Source organism: Pungitius pungitius, chromosome 9, assembly GCF_949316345.1.
Source record: "Pungitius pungitius chromosome 9, fPunPun2.1, whole genome shotgun sequence".
Classification (NCBI taxonomy): domain Eukaryota; kingdom Metazoa; phylum Chordata; class Actinopteri; order Perciformes; family Gasterosteidae; genus Pungitius; species Pungitius pungitius.
This window is the reverse complement of record NC_084908.1, coordinates 20,644,002-20,664,698: the sequence shown is the minus strand read 5'-3', so window position 1 is coordinate 20,664,698 and position 20,697 is coordinate 20,644,002. Positions and strand designations below refer to the sequence as shown.

General features: G+C 50.0%; 4 protein-coding genes across 4 annotated transcripts; 1 reads left to right on the top strand and 3 right to left on the bottom strand.

Moving 5' to 3' along the window:
• Positions 1-7,917: 7,917 nt before the first annotated feature.
• wdr83os (WD repeat domain 83 opposite strand) lies at positions 7,918-10,706 on the bottom strand. The gene is made up of 4 exons (XM_037472196.2): positions 10,541-10,706; positions 9,856-9,961; positions 8,816-8,913; positions 7,918-8,187 (listed from the first exon to the last, which is right to left on the bottom strand). Exons 1-4 carry the CDS (start codon positions 10,588-10,590, stop codon positions 8,121-8,123), a joined length of 321 nt encoding a protein of 106 aa, XP_037328093.1. The 5' UTR covers positions 10,591-10,706; the 3' UTR covers positions 7,918-8,120.
• A 95-nt stretch (positions 10,707-10,801) lies between these two features.
• On the top strand, positions 10,802-13,417 carry wdr83 (WD repeat domain containing 83). The gene is made up of 10 exons (XM_037472141.2): positions 10,802-10,969; positions 11,202-11,312; positions 11,428-11,548; positions 11,631-11,736; positions 11,835-11,883; positions 12,063-12,189; positions 12,360-12,427; positions 12,611-12,719; positions 12,812-12,926; positions 13,131-13,417. The coding sequence occupies exons 2-10, from the start codon at positions 11,210-11,212 to the stop codon at positions 13,275-13,277; spliced, it is 945 nt and encodes a 314-aa protein (XP_037328038.1). The 5' UTR covers positions 10,802-10,969; positions 11,202-11,209; the 3' UTR covers positions 13,278-13,417.
• Positions 13,418-14,035: 618 nt separating this feature from the next.
• LOC134132716 (artemin) lies at positions 14,036-14,616 on the bottom strand. Its single transcript, XM_062564403.1, has 2 exons — positions 14,538-14,616; positions 14,036-14,439 (listed from the first exon to the last, which is right to left on the bottom strand). The coding sequence occupies exons 1-2, from the start codon at positions 14,614-14,616 to the stop codon at positions 14,036-14,038; spliced, it is 483 nt and encodes a 160-aa protein (XP_062420387.1).
• Positions 14,617-19,087: 4,471 nt separating this feature from the next.
• LOC119218003 (transcription factor IIIA-like) lies at positions 19,088-20,693 on the bottom strand. Its single transcript, XM_037472120.2, has one exon. It carries the CDS (start codon positions 20,691-20,693, stop codon positions 19,665-19,667), a length of 1,029 nt encoding a protein of 342 aa, XP_037328017.2. The 3' UTR covers positions 19,088-19,664.
• Positions 20,694-20,697: the final 4 nt, after the last annotated feature.

Genomic DNA, 20,697 nt, shown 5'->3' with positions numbered 1-20,697 from the left:
GGTTACCCATGATGCAAATGTTTTCTTAACAGACTCCCTCTTTGGAACCTACGGAGATGTTCTGTTTTGTGCTCGTTTTTATCGATCATCATTTATCGATCGTACTTAGGGGCCACGTGTTAAAAAACGTCCGATCTGAGACATTGGAACTGTGTCAGTACGTCTTTTCTTGTGTTTTGTTCTTTTTGTCTTTGTTGCTTTTTATATGTACTCATGTGTCCAGAAATAAAGTTGATTAATAATTTAAAGTCAGAACCTCAAACAAACTTCTCACATCTGGGGACATCGCCCTCCTTTTTAAAAGCAGCAAAAGAAACGACCAAGCTGCCAAAGCGCCTGTATCTGACGTGAGGAAAGGGCCGATGGACACTGAGGGCGGCGCAGAATGCGGCGACGTCAGCTCAACCGGACGTGCGACCTTGTCCTCTGCCGCCGCGTGTGATGGACCGACTGACAGCGCTGTCAGAGACGCTCCGCGGGATTTAATCCTTCTCTGAGCGCGTCGTCTTTTTCTGTTCGGTAACTAAAATAAAAAATGATTCAAATACCAAACTGTGATAATTTCGAGATGGAAAGATTCTCAGCAATCAGCGCATCGAGTAAAGTGAGTCAAGCAGATGGAGACAGAAGCGATGCAGCCAAGCACAGCTTCTCCTCGACTGCCGCTGACCTCTTCCTGCCCGTCCCCCCCCCCCAAAGCTCTCTGTGACCGCTGCCTCCATCAAGGAGCAGGTGGATGCAAACCAACCCCACAATGAGGCTCGAACAGCCCACGTGTGACTTTGATACTGCAACACATTAATATGGGCAACAACATGTGATCGACTGCTCGATCCCGTGAAAACATCCACTGGTCTACGGCGTGTGGAAGGGCGGAGCTAAGTGTCAGCTGATGACCCCAACGGGAAAATAACCTAAATAATGACACACAACCCACTAAAGTGGACTGTTGATAGTCAGAGTATCCAGAGGTCATTGTAGCTCCCAGCTTCACAGACCGGGTCCTATGGCGTCCTCATTGTAGTGGCGCATACGTTTGAGAAGAATGGCCCCGCCATGTTTTCCCTTTGCCAAACGGGGGTCGAGTGATTGGCCTCCGAATGATGTAATTAAGCGATAAACCGTCTCAGTTGAGGCACAAGCTCTGGACACGAATAAACTCATCGATATTCCGAGAGAAGCAGCCAGGACTGGTGGGGGGGGGGCGCCGGTGGGCAGAGAGGCAGACGAGGTGGCGAGGCGCCTCTTCCTCGCCCGAACACAGACGCGCGGGCTGGAAACACCTGAGGCGTTTACCTGGAGTTCACCCTGATGGTGCCACGGCACACTGACTCACTGCCGCTTTCATCGCCCACAGCGGCGCAGGAACAGCCGGCAGGCGGGATGCTGTTTACTCCGCCGGGGGGGCCGGGGGGGGGGGGGGGGGGCGGCTGCGCCCACGCCGACGACCACGTCTGATTAAGTCACGCTCCGAGTGGGAAGGCCGACCTGGAGCTGATCTTTTATTTAAGCAGGCTCTGCTTTCTGTATCCAACGTTTTTTTAAAGAGAAGCTGGAGCTCAACTTATCGGATGTTCGCTTTGTCTGGTGTGTGTGTTTTTATTTTGCTGGATGGATGGAAATCGGATTTAGTGAATACATGTTTTAAGGGAATCGGTTATCTGTCTCTTTGGAGGTACAAAGCCTGGAGAGGGTTGGAAAGTGGCCATTCGGAGTTACCATTCCTGAATTAAGGAGCGACATTGAATTAGCAGCTAAATGGAAAGGAGCAAGGGACCCCTGCTGTGCAATGCCCCCCCCCACCCTCCCGCAGCACGGTGCACCCCAAAAACAGAAGTTAAACCCGGACCTGAGGCCCCGGCAGAGGTTCATCAAACACTGTTTTCTAGTGAGTGAAGTGCAAGTTGACTGACTCATGTCTGCTGATTCTCGTGTGTCTCTCTTTATTTCGGTAGGTAAGCTGAACCTGACGTCATTACTTCATTTTTTTCGGTTCACACTCGAGGGTCAATAAATTTCACGGTTACTAACCATCAGAAAACACTTCACTCACAAACAAGTCAGAGAATAAACGGGTTGGATTACGTGGAGAAAAGAAAAGAAGGGGAAATCAATTTCATCTGGGAGTTGATTTAAAACTTTCCCAATGTGTTATTGAAGGTCAAAGTGACATTTCATCTGTTTGCAAATGAAAACGCCCGAAGCCCGAAAAACAATGAACCGCAACCAAAAAGATGAAGGCGGAAAAAGCAAGGTGGCGACGGCCAAATAACCAAGATGCCGAAGGAAAGAACAAGTGAAAGAAAACTTGAAACCGAAAGGGTGAGACCCAAAGAATAAGAGGCGAGGGGTCGAAACCAAAGTGGCAACAGGCAAAAAAAAATACCAAGTCAGGAAAAAACCAAGCCGGTGATCGCCAAAAAACAAGATGACAACAGCAAAATGAAACAAGATGACGGCGGCCAAAAACACAAAGGGGTGATGACCAAAAACAAGATGACGACAACAAAATAACAACACACAAAACACAATGAGGCTCCGCGACCTTTGAACTCACTCGGTCCCCGCCGGGGTCCCGACCGTCTCCGGGTTCCACCGGAACCAGAATCTGAAGCACCGGCAGTGACTCGAGCATCAAACCCACTCTTTACTCCCTGCATGTGTCCCGTTTCTCCCCCCTCTCCCCCCCCCCGCCCCCCTCCCTCGGTGACTCCCCCCCCCCCGCCCCCCCCCCTCTTCTGCTCGGCGTTGGGTCGCTCTGACGCTCACACACTCTGACAGCGCGCTGTGTTGTCTCCTGCCAACGAGGCTCCGCTCAGCGCAGTGCAGCTGACAAACAGAGGGACGGGAAGCGCCCAGATGGATTGAAGGATAAATGGGAGTGCTGAGCCGAGGGGGGGGGGGTGAGGGGGGTGTGAGAGGGGGGGGTCGGGAGGGAGATGACCCAGAAGAAACTGGCCCGAGCGAAGGCGTGAGATTGCATTTAGTAAACACACACACACACACACGTGTCTGTCAGAAGGACTCGGATCCTCCATGACGTTCAGGAACATTTGGATGGGACGACGGTGCCGGGGGGGGGGGGGGGCTGATGGTAACGGGGGACGGGGCCCTGATCGTAAAGGGATGTAGAGAACAGGTGCAGTGGTACGGTTCAGAGATCCGTACATGAGTCTCTCATCCAACAGCTGGTTCGACGCGCCCCTGTGTTCGGGGAGGAAGGCCTCCTCGTCTTCCTCAGGAGACGAGTCGAGGCCCCTGAGCGGCGTTTTCTGGCTCGTCAGCAGCCGCAGGCGGCTTTGTTCTTATTGGCCGATACTTACAAGAAATAAAAGCACATTGAATCTAGATTTTCTATCCAAAAAATACTCATGAGATCTTAATGGGCATCGAATCAGTTTGAAGGGTATATGAAGTGTTCCCTCAGCGGTTCGTAGTTTTCGGTTTGGTTGGAGGCTGTCGGCGTCTTGGTGCTTCTGCTGAAGGTATTTCTGGACCTCGGAAACGGCCCCCAAAACAGTGGCACTACTTTAGGAGCAGGGGAGGTGTTATTTTACACGTTATCACAGTTTCACTGGGGTGTCAGAGAGCTACGGTGAAAACTCTCTCTGTGTTTGGTTGGTTGGTTTTGAGCTACGTTGCAAAGATGAAGATGCAAAAAACAAAGTGAACAAAAACACAACAATTCTTCATGTGATTATTCACTAATGAAAACAAAATTATGAATATTAAATCTCAATCATGCCCAATAGACCCCTTGAAATGCGAAATACTGATCCAATAACCTAATTTTAGCATTATTACTACTACACATTTATAATGTTGGTAACAATAAGCCCATTCTCTTTGTTGTTAAGTTGATGTTAAAGCTAAATCCCTTACATGACTTTCCTTCTTAATGGACCTTCTCCTTATATTTGCCTTTTACTCTCCCGTTGGCGTTTTAAAAGCAGAGCGTACGCTTCCTTTCCCCAGATCCCCCGAACGAGGAGCCAAGCAGAACTGCAAAGGTTCCGGTAAACAACCTTTCATCCACAGCGACTGAAGGCAAACACAGTTGTTGTTATTGCATTGGGGGGGTGAAGACGCCTCGGGGGCCCGCGGGGCTCACACCAGGAACCAGCTGCACTGCCCTGATTCCTCCAAGTCTGGATCCCAGACTTTTGATTACAGGGAAAACCTGCAAACCTTTTAGGGACTCGGAAAGCATCCTAATTATTTCTAATCAAGTGCATTTGGAAGGCTCCTCGGCGGACGAGCTCCTGCAGAATCGAATCTCATTCTGGAGTCAGCTGGTTGGCTTTAAAAGTAACGGAGAGTCCTTCTCGGATGGCGGAAACCAGCTGACCTTTGTGAAAGATCTTCTAACACTTAGGACCCTAACATGATGAGCTCAATGGCTTTGTGTGAAAAACAAATACAAGTTTAGCAGCTGAAATTGATTGGTCACTTATTTCAAACTATAGATGAGACGTGGGCGTGAAAACTATGTCTCCCATTGGTTTGTGGATTGTCCTTCTGAAGCCTGGAAGCCGTCAAAATCCCCATTCTGGATCACAGCCGTCTACATATTGCACTTTTTACAACCAAAACACAAGTATTTGGAGTGTAAAGCAGTGACAGAGAGACCTGTCAATCAGCGTTAGGCCCACCCTAAAGCATCCCCTCTTTATGGTCTGTTTGACTCTAAATGGACCATCATTCTCTAAATGAACATCATGCTGTATTTAAGAAACTAGAGACTGAGACCATAACCTCATGTTTACAATGTTTACTGAGGGAATAAATCAAGAGAGAAGTAGAGTCATTTCCTCATAGACGTCTATGGGAGCAGAGGAGTCGCCCCCTGCTGGTCACTACACAGAAGTAGAGTCATTTCCTCATAGACGTCTATGGGAGCAGAGGAGTCGCCCCCTGCTGGTCACTACACAGAAGTAGAGTCATTTCCTCATAGACGTCTATGGGAGCAGAGGAGTCGCCCCCTGCTGGTCACTACACAGAAGTAGAGTCATTTCCTCATAGACGTCTATGGGAGCAGAGGAGTCGCCCCCTGGTGAAAGGAGAGAGGAAGTTGTTTGCTCGGCAGAACAGGAGGTTACCGCCTCAGTCTACTTTTTAAAAAATAGTTATGATGCTATTTTCATAATATTTGGGAATAAATATGATTTGTCGGGTCGTCTTTATAACACAAATACAATTAAACAACTTGTAGTTCAAAGGTAAAAAGCCTGGTTTGGATTTCCATGTGGAAAGGTGATTTAGAGACTTGAAACACACCCGAGTCGTGGCTGAAATGTTCTTGGCAGGATTACGATGCTCAACACTACTTTAAAGGCACCTCAGCCATTATTCCAAACTGCTTGCAGAATGTTAACAAGGACGAGGTCGCTCAACAGATGACACAATGCACCTTAGCTGCTGGTCATGAGTCAGCTGTATTTGAAGGGGAGAGATATGTATCTGTTGTATGGTTTTCGTAATATAGGATATTTGATTTCAGGGGCAATAATGTTTGTCTCCAAAAAATCGCCACTGTTTCAATGTCTTATAATCAATCATTAATCTGTAAATCCAATGACAGATTATAATCTGAAATAAAACATGAATGTAAAACCCAAGTAGTTCATTGTGAAGTTTAAGTACCATTGTATTGACAAAAAAAATATTTATGATCAAATGGTCAAATGTATAATTTATCAATAATAAAGTCAAATCTCTGTTCTCCGGACAAATAGAATTCAAACTTATGCGCATCGTGGACGCGCACGCGCTCCCCGGGGCCTTACCTGCCTGTCAGGTGCTCTGCTGTCCAGCCGGTAACGAGCCTGCGGTCCGCGGGGATTCCAAACCCACCCGGCGGCTCTCCGGTGACCCAGACCCGCTCACCTGGCGCGAGGAGGCGGCGGGAGGACCGGGCGGGCGGCGACGGAGCGGCGACGTGTCCACTGGCGGCGGAGAGGGGGGCTCCATGTTCACATGTTCACATGCACCACATCCCGACCGGGCCACGAACCTCAGTGCGCGTCCAAGAACCGGAGGGGGGAGGGGGGCGGAAGGGGGGACGAGCCGCTGGACGCCGGAGAGAAGATCGGGACGTTTATGAAGGTCTGCGGATCCAGAGAGGACGATTCATTGTGCGGGGGGAGCGGATCCTCTGCCCCGGTAAGATGAGACACCTCTCCCTCTACCTCTCTCTCTCTCTCTCTCTCCCCCTCTCTCTACCTCTCTCTCTCTCTCCCTCTCTTCTCTATGCCCCCCCTCTCTCTCTCTCCCTCCCTCTCTCCCTCTCTCTCCCCCTCTCTCTACCTCTCTCTCTCCCTATGCCCCCCTCTCTCTACACCTACCTTTCTCTCTCTTTCTCTCACTTTCTCCTCAACTTCTCCCCCTTCCTCCCCCCTCACACGTAATACACAGAAAACTCTCCCATGCTGTGCATGTTCCGTAGTATTCGCATCCCTTTGTGAAGTACAAGTACACGAATACACGGTGAAAGTACCTCAACCGTCCTGAATTCTTCTCACTGTTCCTTTAAGCATCTCAGCTCAAGCTGCAGCTCCAATGTCACACGGATCGGACTTTTATTATTCGGCATCAAGCTGTGATGCAGCCAGAAGAGAACTGTCTCTCCCTCTGTCCCTCTGTCTGTCCCTCTGTGTCTCTGTCTCTGTCTCACACAAACACTTTTAGGAGGAATGGGAATACTGAGGGGGGGGGGGCAGAAAGCAGGTTGTTGTACTGCAGAGACACGCCAGGTTTCAGCAAACACACACACACACACACACACTTACGCAGATTGAACAGTAAACACTGTTTTACAGGCCTGAAGGTCAATTTGAAGGTCATTTTTTATTTTGGAGCTTTTTTTCATTTTTATTATTTATTCATAAAATATTTATACATTTTTTAATGTTATCAAAGTAATCTCCGGTGCACAATTAAATAATGTTATAGTGTCGCAAGGAATTCAATATTTCTATTTGTGTATAATTCTACTCACACTTTGTCTTAAACAGCTTGTTGGTTCCGGTTTGCGTTGATGAATAAAGTATCAAAGTGACTTCATTTTAAAAACATTACGTCATTACTTCTCCTCTCCTTGGTCTGCTCCCACGACTCGTTGGCGAGGCCCCCGGGGCGTCCCACGGGGGGGGGGGGGGGGGGGGGGCGGAGAGTAGATTCGCTGAACTTAACAACGAGGCTCAGCAAACTGTGACACGTTTTAATGGGGCCCATAACCCCCGAGTCCCGCTCCACGTCCCCCGAGAGCAGTCAACAAGGAGCGCTGCGTTTCGTAGGGAGGACAGGAGGGACAGGGGGGGCAGGGAGGACAGGAGGGACAGGGGGGGCAGGGGGGACAGGGGCGGGGTTCAGGGAGATGTTTGAAGGCTCCCCAGAAGGAACCAGCAGAGGGGCGTCATACGAACGGGTCTCACACACTCGTGTCCATCACTGTCCCCCGCGGCCTGTACATGAGAGCTGGCCGTCGTCATGGCGACGTCACCACGCGTTTGTGCCCGGCCGCTTTGAAGCCGCCGCCATCTTGAATGGCGCCGTCTTCACTTGGAGGGACTCCGTGTTGAAGTTTCTTACTTGTACTTTGATGTCAGATAGATTTCAAAGTAGCAACAACACGAGTTGGTCCCAAAGTGTCCCCTCACGCCAAAGGACCTCGTCCACAGCCAGAGACACGGCCGGTTGTTTTGGGGGCTTTGATTGGTCTTCTTACCTCCACTAAGACCCGCCCCCCCATGACCTCCTATGACTGGTTGATTCACTTCACTCAGACGTCGTGTTTTTAAAGGACGTTGTGATGGGACGAGTAAACATGTTCATGTTGCCCTCTGATAGTGAACAGTGTTGCGTCATCGATGGGAGGAGGACACGGGTTTGACGGAGACACATTGTCAGAAAAGCAGGTCCTTTTAAAATCACACAACTTTATTGATGACGTACGGCAGCACAATTTGAAAGATTTCATGAATAAACAAAGTTAGAAAAGGTTGAAAAGAGAAGAAGCACAAGGGTGTCTCCGTCCTGGCGTAGTGTCCACTGTCCCTCTCTTTCATTTCATTACGTCTCTTTTACTCATGATGGTTGGGGGCGGGCGGGGGGGGCATCGGTTACCATGGCGGCGACATCGGCTGAGGGTTCTGCAGGTAGGACATCACGACCGCCGAGATGGACAACCTGCGGGGGGGGGGGGGGGAGACATGGCGTCAAGTGAGAGGACTCAGACAGATCCTCACAACGTCTGAGCTTCATCTAACAGCGGGGGGGGGGGGGTTTTGGTCCACGAGCTCCGCTGGTGCGACACCTTCAACGACCTTTGCTTCTCGCCGATGAAGCAGAAACACGTCAGTGGTTCTGAGATTCTTTGCCGGCAGGTTTGGCCCATTTCCAAAGAGTGACGAGCGCCGCCGTTAACGGGAATAACGTCTCCCTCGATGTGTGGACCTCACGCCGCTCTTCTTCTGTAGCGCGGTTCTTCCATCAGTAACACTCACATCGCCCCTCCAACCCCCCCCCCCCCCCCCCCCCCGTACGCTCACTAAAGCCTCCACATCCAAGGCTGAATAATCCAAACATTGATTTCATATTGTAATCAATACGATTAACTGTGTTCCGCTGCTGGTTCTACGTACAGAAGCATTCACATTTAATAACTGAACAAGTTGGTTTTTGATTAGCTTTTCATTATTTATCTAAACACACACAACAAATATATTTAAAAAAAGGGGATTTGAGCATGAAATGAATGGTATTACAGGTCAGAGTCAATAGGATGGAAGTGTTTTCATCCAGAGCCGTTACTCACATGAAGCTGCTCATCATCTGCTTGGTGTCCTCAGAGCTCCTGGAGTTGGCGAAGCTGATGAAGGAGCAGTAGACAGCGATCCAGGCGCACCACTTGAGCTGAAAACACACAAAAGGGGTTGGATCGGAACCGTGAGGTTTACTTTGAAAGGACACAAACAGAAGGGAGATTATTGGAAACGTTTCTCTGAAGTTAAGTTCATTTGTATCAGAATTAAAAACAACTGGAGATCATCAGCGAGATGAAGATCATCCACAAGAGAAGAAAGCAAGGAACACGTCTAAGACACAAAACCACTTCAAAGAGCATCATTTAGTGATAGTTGATTTAAAGATTTAGCTTCTGAAAATATTAATAATATTAGTGCCCCAACTTTATAATAGAAGTCAGGAGCTGTACAGCAAGCCGTCCCATCTGTGGCTTTAAAGAACAGTAAGAGAAGCTTCAAAATCCATCTCTAGAAGCCCTGCTGACCTCGAGGAGGTAAATGAAGCATGAAGTTTACTGATGTAGCAGCTTTCCAGACAAAGAGAACACTGAGGGCTCCTTTCTGCTCGGACCTGCAGGTCTGATGCCAAAATAATCCCTTCTGTCCTGATGGTTGAACTGAAGACGCAGGGAGGCTCTGACATTCTGTTCTTCTGTGGTTCTCTTCACACGCAGCAGCTGTGCCAACGCCAGGATTTGTAAAATATAAGTTAATAAAATAAGGTCTGTCTATAATACCTATAATAATAAAATAAGACAAATGAAATACCAACAACTAAGAGTTATTTGGTGATGGAATCGACGTTTAATGGAGGCGGAGCTGTTCTGTGCATCGTACGTTTGGTTCATCGCTTGAAGCTGAAAGTCAAAAGCTGCTCTTCATCCTTTCATCTCAAAAAGGTGAGTTCACCTTTAATCTTCTAAATGGAACTATCGGGCTGGACCAAGGTCCAACATTCAGGGGCAACAGGGGACAGACGAGAGCGTGTGTGTGTGTGTGTGTGTGTGTGTGTGTGTGTGTGTGTGTGTGTGTGTGTGTGTGAGAGAGTCACCTTGAGCATCAGTCCACACATGCTGAAGATCATACCGAGCAGGTTCATGTAGTCGGGCGTGGGGTCCTCCAGCGTGGGATTGGTGTCCGTGCTTGGAGCCTTATACCTGAAACAAAATAAAAAAAACATACATTAAGCAAAAAAAAAGGGGATTTTTGAACAGCACCTGAGTCCAGAAGCGCCTGGTGGGGGTCACAGCTGACGGGACGGCCTCCTCTCTGAGACCCAAGAGCCTTTCAACCGTGTGGCATCAGGCCAGAGGGATCCACTCAGACACCTCAGCGTTACATTAACATCACGGTACCAGGTGGCACAAACACGGTCAGCTGATCAACTGACCGAAGAGAATCTTCTGTGGCCTCCGACTGGGCGAAGGGTAAATATTAATTAACGTTATACTACACAGGAGGAAAAACAAATCCATATGATAAATGTAAGGGACCGTTTGTGAAGTCGTTGACAGTGGACTGAATGTTGATGTTGTCATTATTTATTGGGTGTTCGTTGGCGCATGAATCCAACAGCTAACCTAAAACCGGCTCATCGCTAATCCTTTGCAGGTTACACATGACTTGTGTTAAAGGTTAGCTCGTTAGCCTTTAGCTAGCACTTAGCTTAATCCAAGCTAATGTGGTCAGCTAATTCCATCGATAAAAACTTACTTTTTTCTGTGTGACATACTCACCGAAGAATTTTGTTTTGTCTCCTCGGATCTGAAACATTGTTAAAAGACATGATGTCTCCCCTTCTGGAGTTTGATTTATTTAGAAACGTGAACTCCTGTGAGCGACGGACCACTGGTCTGACACTCCACGGTTACAGTAGAGGGGCCTGTCATATCCGGTTGAACTTCGGAATAAAAGCTTTAAGTGGGACATTTGACCAAATTAAACGGGAGAAGGGTTTTCTAGCTTTTATTTTGACACGACGATTTTCATCCCAGTATGCATTGCGCGTAGCAGCAAACATGGCGGATAAAATGAATGAAGGAAGCTGTTAATGGTTACAAACTCGGAATAAACTTATTTTACATACATCTAGACACATTTAATAGAAGTATTAACTACACCGAGATTATGACCATGGCACTCTCCCATAATTGATATTTAAAAAGGTAAGCAGAACGGAAAAAGTAACGTTACTGTAAGTGATTAACGTTAGCTACCGTACAACATGCTAACTGTTAGCTCGAAGATTATCCACTGCTAAAGCTAATATCTGGACCATAATGTTCTCTCCTAACATTCACATCCCTAACTCAAGTAACAGTAAGCTAGTATGCCAATAGTGTTGTGTTGCAGCGTCGTAATGAAGCGGAAGTCGTTGCTCTCTTCCCCCGCACGCAGGTGAAGTGATGTCGTTCCCTGAGCCCAGGCCGCAGGCTCCGCAGCTGCCTCGACACCTGCTCCGGACCATTGAGTGCCAGCAAGGAGCCGTCAGGGCGGTCCGCTTCAACGGTAATCACTGCGGGACCGACTGGGCCTTTAGCTGCTGCAGCCCGGACTCGACTTCATTCATAAACCCATTTGTATACATTTAACAGTCCTGTTATTATCTCCCCCCCCCCCCCAGCGGATGGGAACTACCTGCTGTCCTGCGGCAGCGACAAGTCTCTGAAGCTCTGGAGCGTGAGCCGGGGCACTCTGCTGAAGACGTACAGCGGCCACGGATACGAGGTCCTGGACGCCGACGGGTGAGAGAACTGTGGCGGCTGATGGAGGGAGGTCGACCCGACTGTGAAACCAACCCCTTTGTCCCGTGGCTGCTCCTAACAGGTCCTACGACAACAGCCACCTGTGCTCCTGCAGCTCCGATAAGACGCTGATCCTGTGGGACGTGGCCACGGGCCAGGTCACACGCAAACTCAGAGGTCACGCCGGGGTCAGCGCATTCTGTCCTTTAACGGGTTTTTGTCGTGTCCGTTCAGAATGGAATTCTTTGTCAGTGTTTTAAAACGTCTCTCTTTCTTCTGCTGGCAGAGAGTCAACTGTGTCCAGTTCAACGAGGAGGCGACCGTCATCTTGTCTGGTGAGTCTTCATCCACATTATTTATCATATTATATATATTATAACTATCGGGTCACTTGAACAGAAATGTGGTTCTCTATCTGTATTCTTTTAGGTAAATTACACGCATAAAAACAGATATACTTTGTTTAATTGAGAAATGCATTTATTCACCTATAGTGTGTTTGGTCCTCGTGCAGGGTCCCTCGACGGGACCGTCCGCTGCTGGGACACCAGGTCCAGAAGGTTCGAGCCGATCCAGGTTCTCGACGAGGCTCGGGACGGCGTGAGCAGCCTGAAGGTGGCTCAGCACGAGCTGCTTACGGGGTCAGCGCAGTGAACACGGTTCCTCCTTCCTACTGCTTCGTGTCTCTGGGACACATTTACTTCACACGTATATCATTTAAGAAGCGAAGTAGGGAGGAGATGCTTTTTAGTCACATCTAGAATGGAAACACAGAGCGTAGCTCCTCCCCTCAGCATCATCTCGTCTGCAGGTCGGTGGACGGCAGAGTGAGGCGCTACGACCTCCGGATGGGGCAGCTGCACGTGGACTTCATCAGCAGTTAGTCGCCCCTTTACCTGGATGGATAATTACCGTCTCAGCAGAGCCCTGTAACGTGTGTGTGTGTGTGTGTGTGTGTGTGTGTGTGTGTGTGTGTGTGTGTGTGTGTGTGTGTGTGTGTGTGTGTGTGTGTGTGTGTGTGTGTGTGTGTGTGTGTGTGTGTGTGTGTGTGTGTGTGTGCAGGTCCCATCACGTGCGTGTGTTTCAGTCAGGACGGGCAGTGCACGCTGAGCTCCAGTCTGGATTCGACCGTCAGGCTGCTGGATAAGACCACGGGGGAGATGCTGGGGGAGTGAGTGCTGGGGGGTTCGACCTGGAGCGCTCGCATGTGGACGCCATGTAGAAGCCTCGACGTGTCCTCCTTTAATCTCCTCTTGTCCTCAGGTACACGGGACACAAGATGAAGGGCTACAAGCTGGACTGCTGCCTGTCCAGTAAAGACACGCACGTCCTGAGCTGCTCCGAGGACGGACACGTCTACTGCTGGGACCTGGTGGAGGTGAGTGGGGGGGGGGTTTGGATATTTTGAGGTTCTTACTCCGTACACGTAGTTGTACAGTGACTGTGGAGAAGAACCTCTGTCCCTTTGGTGGACGGACACAAGGACAGTCAAAGGGAGACATTTATCCACCAGATCTCTGCTGGTTACTGTGGAAACGCTCATGGAATTCTACTGAAAGTCTCTTTTCTTTCTGACCTCCAGGGTTCGTTGTCCTTGAAACTGCCGGTGGGGAAAGCTGTGGTCCAGTCGCTGTCCTTCCACCCCACGGAGACCTGCCTCCTCACAGCCATGGAGGGGCGTGTCCAGGTATGGGGGGCGGAGCCTGAGCAGGACGCCGAGGCCACATAGAGATGGTTTTATTTTGGTCAGAAGTGACCTCTGACCCACAGTGTTCATCTCTCTGATGCCCAACACACGTTGTACACGTTTGTACCTGCACACATATATTTTTGTATAAAACCTTGAATTAAAACACCTTGTTAATTTCTCTCATTATTGCCGTAATGATTCTTCCATCAACACCAGTTTACTTTTGTACAGGTTTATCTTTATTATTATACACAGCTTACAAAATAAGTTAATCAGCACGACAAAAGAAGGCAATAAATAAATAACTTATGTCACATAAATACGTTTAAGCGGGAGCGTCTTCGCTTCGTCTGTTCCTCCATCACCGCCTAACGACATCACACCAAGACGTCCAATCAGAACACGGCAGCTTCTTTACAACCAGCGGAGTCAGAAAAAGGCTTATTATAAGTCTTATTAGTGTTAAAAAGGACCAACGTTTGGTCTCATTTCTGAACGTCAGGTGGAGAAAACTCCTTTACCCGAATGCAGACTGTTCATGAAGTAAGAAAAGCAGCTGCATGTTTTGGTTTGACTTCTGTGGAAGTCGTTTTTTTTTTTTTTAAAGCCAAAAGTAATCCGACTTAAGTCCTTTAGATCCTTTAGAAGCCTCTAAGACTCGATTCATGCTTAAATCTGTTCTGTTTCATATAAATAACTTCACAACAATAAAACTTAAAAAAAAAACATTTCAAAAGAACCTGCCAGCGAACGCGTCCCCTCAGAACCCCCTTCGCCCCCCCCCCTTCGCCCCCCCTCTACCCGACGCAGCCGCAGCCGGCGGCCGACAGCTTCTCCACCCGGTGCCAGCGGTGCGAGTTGTCCAGGAAGACCACGTCCTCGTGGTGGGTGGGCCTGCAGCACGGCGCGCCGTGCCACAGCCCCCCCGGCTCCGGCAGCGCGCCGCTCAGCAGCAGGTTGGCGAGGGTGAGGTCGTGGTTGGAGCGGAGGCGGGGGCACGCCCCCCCGCAGTACTTGAAGAGCACCGTCTCGTCCGAGTCGTAGCCCAACCCGAGGTCCCGGACCTGCAGCAGGGCGGAGCGGAGGCCGCACGCCGGGTCCGGGGGGGCGGAGCGGCGGGCGCGGGCCGGGACGGGGCCGCCGGGCGGCGTCGGGCCGTCCCTCTTGTCCCCGCTCGGAGGGGCCGTCCCCTGTCCCTGATCTGCAGGAGACACAAAGAGTCAAACCTTTCCGTGGAGTCCAGGTCCATCGATGCCTCTGAAACCAGACTGTTAACCGCAAAGGTCATAGGTCACTCACCGACGGGCCTCCTGAGCCAGCGGCCCTCCCCCCTGTGGACGCAGAGCAGAACCACGGCGAGCTTCACCAGGGACCTCATGGCGCTGGAGAGGTCGCGGACGTCTGCGGCTGCGGCTGATGCTCCAGATGCAGACGAGTCGCAACCTGCATCACATATATAGCCCTCGGAGGTGGAGGGGGGACGGGGGAGGGGGGGGGGGGGGACGAGGCGGGGCGGTGGGAGACAGACAGACAGACACTAACCCGTTACTTGCCAACAGACTGTCCACCTCACCTGGGCCTGACAGCGGCGGGCGTTTCACCCAGAATTTGTCCTCTGAGATGATCTAATTGGTGTAAATCTTTAATTTTCCCCCCAGATGTTTTCCAGAGGCTTGTTGTCCCCTGGCAGCACGGACGTGGCTGTGTGTGTGTGTATGTGTGTGTGTGTGTGTGGTGGACAATGAGGTCCCGTCGATGCGGCCTCAGTGGGAACGTGAGGTCCAAGGAGTCGCCGCTCTCATGGCGACCGATGGAAGAAACGCACGACTGTAACAGGTTAAAAGGTGAATACGAGAAATCCGGGAAGTGGGTTATATTTAGAACCTGTTTGAGCAGACATTCCTCCACGGGGGACTCGTCTTGAGCCGCTCCATAAATCGAGGGATTTCACGAGCAACGTGTGGCTGACATGTTGGATGTGTAGAATGTGCATTATGCAACGGCTAGAGAGCCCAAGCAGGCTCCGCCCACCTCGTGATGTCACTGAAAACATGGACGGGACCGGAATGAATTAGTGAGTTGCTGCACATGGGAATGTGTTCCTGGACTGTTTGTTGTTGTTGTTCTTGACAAATGTCCTCATATCTGGAGGATAGAGACACCTGTCAATCAGCGTTAGGCCCCGCCCTAAAGCATCTCCTGCTTCATGGTCTGTTTGACTCTAAATGGACCATCATTCACTAAATGAACATCATGCTGCATTGAAGAAGACTTGAAACTAGAGACTGAGTATAGTCATTTGTGACCGTATTTTTGTAGTAAATAAAAAGCATCAAAGATATATTGTGTGGCTAATTGTTGACAGCTTGTGAAAAATTGACAATACTTAATTTTTTTTTCATGAAAATATAAAGTGTTTTGAAATAACGAATATTTTAAAGTTATTATTATTGATGTTAGAATAGAATGAATTCCGTCAAGGTGGAAAATGATGCTAACGTGTAGTTTGATGGTGATATTTTGGTCAGTCTTGAAATCCTAGATCACGTGACATCACAGTGCTGGTGATTCAAAGAACATGACCTGTACTGCATTGTGTTCACATTAATTGTAGTTTCAATGAGGTTATTTCATTACGTCCAAACCGTCCCATTGCTCATGTAGGACAGCTCCGCTGATAGGAACCATCCTTAAGTCCTGAGCAAACACCACGCGGTGGAATTTACTGCCGGGAATTTCAATAATTCTACCGAGGATAAAGTTTTCTTTTACTGCACTAAACCAAACATCCCAAATGACAAAGAGCTGCTGAACGTGTGGACTCCTCCTCCGGGCTTCATCTCCACTGGAACTTGGGGCTCACAGACGGGAGGTTGACTGGTGTTTTTTGTGGGTACCTGGAGCTCTTCTCAATCTGTCGACCCCCCCCCCCCCCCCCCCCCCCCCCCACAAGCGGGCAAAAGCATTCTTAGGGAAAGCCTCCGTTGCCCCCGGTAACACGTTCAGAAAGGCCATGGCTGCAAAGGGCAAAGGGCCCGACGCATTCCTTCCACCTCCGGGAGACGGGGACGAAGGCCAAGCGAGAGGTGGGGGGACCGAGGGAAGGTGGAGGAGGTGGAGGAGAGCTCCAGTGGAGATGCAGAAATCCCAGTTGGATTGTGGCCTGAAGGACCAGTGTGGAATTTCGGAGGACAGGAATGAAAGTACGTGGCATCGAAGAAGTATTGAAAAGAAAGACACCGAACAGTTGTATACAGCTAAATATAAGCGTTGTTTACACTTAGTGACAGTGTGGCCTCCGTGGTGACGTAACCATGGCAACGTAGCTCCACAGCCTCCACGCGATCGGGTTGCTACGATTCTTAAAAATATGTTTTTTTTTTACTTCTCCTCTTTCCACCATGAGCACCAAATAAGTTAAATTCTTTGGTTTATGAACGAAATACCTGCATTAACTTAGTGGGGGAGGGGTGGGGGGGCATGAGGACGTTGGCCTCCATCTTTAAGCTGCTGTACCTGTTCTGTGCTTCCAGCTCCTTCACATAAGCGTCCCAGCCGTCTGGTTCCCAGGGCTTTAACATGTCTCCTGAGGCCTCGTAGATCTCCACGCCGACACATTCCTGCACGTTGGTCTCGTGTCACGAGGCAGACGTTATTTTTATTTGTTTTATGATGTATCGCTTCCTGTGTGTCTCTCCCATCCATCCACAAATCTGAATGAATCCTCCCCTTGACATTTGAAATAAAAAGAGCTGAAGGATCCTTGCTATAGTAGTAATTTAGCCTGTGTGCATTTGTCCTCTCACTTTAAATAAAGAAAAGAGTAGATATATAATATATAGATATATATATATATTCCAGTCAAACATTTGGTACATTTTCTTATTTAATACAAAGTGTGCAACCTTCTGACTTGTACTATAGATTATTTTCTACATGTTGAAGTACTCAAAGATACAGATAAGATGTGGAGGTTTAACAGCGACCTTTGAACCCTTTGCTCACAGGCATCGAGACGGAGCTTAAAGCAGTGAATGCTAACGCTTGATGCTTTAATTCGAGCGCTGGTCGTATTTGAGACGGTGATGTTGTCGTTGTGGCGGGTTTGTGGTTGTTTTGACCCGATAGTTATAATATGATAAATAATGTGGATGAACACTCACCAGACAAGATGACGGTCGCCTCCTCGTTGAACTGGACACAGTTGACTCTCTGCCAGCAGAAGAAAGAGAGACGTTTTAAAACACTGACAAAGCCATTTTCCCGTGGCCATCTTGGATTACAATGTGGCCATGTTGTTGTTTTGAATCACAGTAAGCCCTGCCCCAAAGCAGCCCCCTCTTTATGGTCTGTTTGACTCTAAATGGACCTTTATTCACTAAATTAACATCATGCTGCTTTGAAGAAGACTTGAAACTAGAGACTGAGACCATAAACTCATGTTTACAATGTTTACTGAGGGAATAAATCAAGAGAGAAGTAGAGTCATTTCCTCATAGACGTCTATGGGAGCAGAGGAGTCGCCCCCTGCTGGTCACTACACAGAAGTAGAGTCATTTCCTCATAGACGTCTATGGGAGCAGAGGAGGCGCCCCCTGCTGGTCACTACACAGAAGTAGAGTCATTTCCTCATAGACGTCTATGGGAGCAGAGGAGTCGCCCCCTGCTGGTCACTACACAGAAGTAGAGTCATTTCCTCATAGACGTCTATGGGAGCAGAGGAGTCGCCCCCTGCTGGTCACTACACAGAAGTAGAGTCATTTCCTCATAGACGTCTATGGGAGCAGAGGAGTCGCCCCCTGCTGGTCACTACACAGAAGTAGAGTCATTTCCTCATAGACGTCTATGGGAGCAGAGGAGTCGCCCCCTGCTGGTCACTACACAGAAGTAGAGTCATTTCCTCATAGACGTCTATGGGAGCAGAGGAGTCGCCCCCTGCTGGTCACTACACAGAAGTAGAGTCATTTCCTCATAGACGTCTATGGGAGCAGAGGAGTCGCCCCCTGCTGGTCACTACACAGAAGTAGAGTCATTTCCTCATAGACGTCTATGGGAGCAGAGGAGTCGCCCCCTGCTGGTCACTACACAGAAGTAGAGTCATTTCCTCATAGACGTCTATGGGAGCAGAGGAGTCGCCCCCTGCTGGTCAGAATGCAGATTTGAATAAACTTCTGCATTGACTTCCATCAGCAGAAGTTGCAGCCTGCTAAGTGAAGGGAGTTGCAGACTTGCTGCCTACATTTAACATGTCTTGCTTTTTTAAACCAGTAAAACTTATCCTTCAAAAAAATCACTCAAAAGGTCTACTGCAGACTTACATGTTAAATTATCTGAATTTGTTGGTCATTACTTTATCAAATTGGTCATCTTTCTCTAAATTACATACTGTCACTGTATGTAAAAATATGAGACAACTTATTCCTAAAGGGGGAGAGAAAAAGCATTTTGGAACAAACATCGATCCGAGATGATTCTTTAACTGATCCCAAAGTCACCCCGGCAACACGTGGACGAGGGGAAATGATCACATGGTGCGCGTGCTAATTGGAGGCCGTGGTCAGCCGGTCCATGTAGGGCTCGTCTGAGCGGGCAGGAATGCAGGGAGCAGCCTTCCTGTAAAGTCTGTTCGGAGGGATTTAGCCTCGGAATCTCAAACTCGCGTCTCCCGCTTCACGCCGTAAATCTGACGGCCCGAGAAGAGATGCTCCGCCACACTGTGTGTGTGTGTGTGGAGGGACCTCCATCTGATGAGATCGTTGGAAGCACATCGAGCAGCTCGGTCTTGGTGCTTTCCACCGGACGGCTTCGGTTCATGTTCGGTTCAGCTGAAGCCACACAGAAGGTGCAGGCAGAGGGGTCTGTGCACGCTATCGCAATTTTAAAAAACATACAACACACAAAGTACTGCCATCAAACCGCGTACTGCAATTTATTTACATTGCAAGTGATACCAAAATAAAAATACTCAATTTTTAAATGGTCCAGCAGGAGACGGACCAGCCATCTTTGTTTTGACCAACTTCCAACCAATCCTGAAAAAGAAGTCATTTTCAGACGTATCTTTGGACCCGGACACATTTCTACTGCTGTGTATTCTACGGTTTCACCAGGAGACTCAACCTCTTCAGTATTGTAGGTCCACGAACCCAATGTGCTCAGAAATACCCCCAAATGAGTCAAATTGACCTCAAACTATTCAGACAAAAATATATCTATATATTGTACCGGTTTTATTTATTCAAACAGGTTTTTTTACCGGATATATTAAACAAAACAAACAGAACAACGAGAGTCGGCTTCATTCATGAAATAAAGCAGCTGTTCATTGGGTCCAGAGTCCACACCAGGACCCTCAGGTGCAGCCGGGACCGCGTGGACCACTTTTCCCACACCGTGTCCTCGCAGTGACCCCCAACCGCTCCTCCTCTACACCGACAGGGGTGCAGCCAGGGCCTCGGTGAGCCCCTGGGCGTCCACGGGGGGGCCGCACAGCAGAGACGTGTCCTGCAGGAGGGACACCAGCTGGACGGGGCCGGGCGGGCCGGGCTTCGCCCTCTCCACCCCGGCGTAGCCGCTCAGCCGGGAGGCCAGCGACCTCTTGGGCCGGGCCTTGGCCAGCTTCTTCTTCTGCGGGTCGTGGGCGACGCTGTGGCGCCGGAGGCTCTGCTTCATGGCGAAGGTCTTCCCGCAGCCGGCGTGCGCGCAGGCGAAGGGGCGGCGCTCCTCGTGGAAGGAGCCGATGTGGCTCTGCAGGTTGAAGGCGGTGGTGAAGGAGCGCTCGCAGCCGGCCCTCGGGCACCGCAGGACCACGCGCGTCTCCGAGTGGACGCGCCGGTGCTGCTGCAGGAACCACGAGTCCTTGAAGGTCCTGTCGCACTGGTCGCAGCTGAGGACGGGCCGGTGCCGCTCCTTCCGGTGCCTCAGGTACTCGGTCCAGGTCTTCCCCGTGAAGCCGCAGCCCTCGTCCGTGCACGGGTAGCCCCGGTGCACCTTCTCGTGCCGCCTCAGCTTGCTGGGGACGGCGAACCGCATCGCGCAGCCCTCGTGCGTGCACGGGTGCCCGGCCAGCGCGCTGTGCCGCTCGCACACGTGGGCCTTCAGCTGCTTGTTCTTCTTGAACTCGAGCGCGCAGCCCTCGAACGTGCACGCGTACGTCTTCTTGCGGCCGGGCGCGTGGACGCGGCCGACGTGCCTGGTGCGGTTGGTGGTGGTGGTGAAGGCCTCCTCGCAGCCGTCCTCCGGGCAGCGGAAGGGCTTCTCGCCGCTGTGGCTGAGCTCGTGTCGCGCCAGGTGGTACGAGGTGCAGAACGACTTGGCGCAGCGCGCGCACGCGTGCGGCTTGACGCCGGTGTGTTTGCACAGGTGCGCGTCGAGCTTCCACTGCTTGTTGTAGGCCGCCCGGCAGCCCGCGAACGAGCAGATGTACCGTTTGAGCGGCTCCCGTTTGCTCTCCATTCCG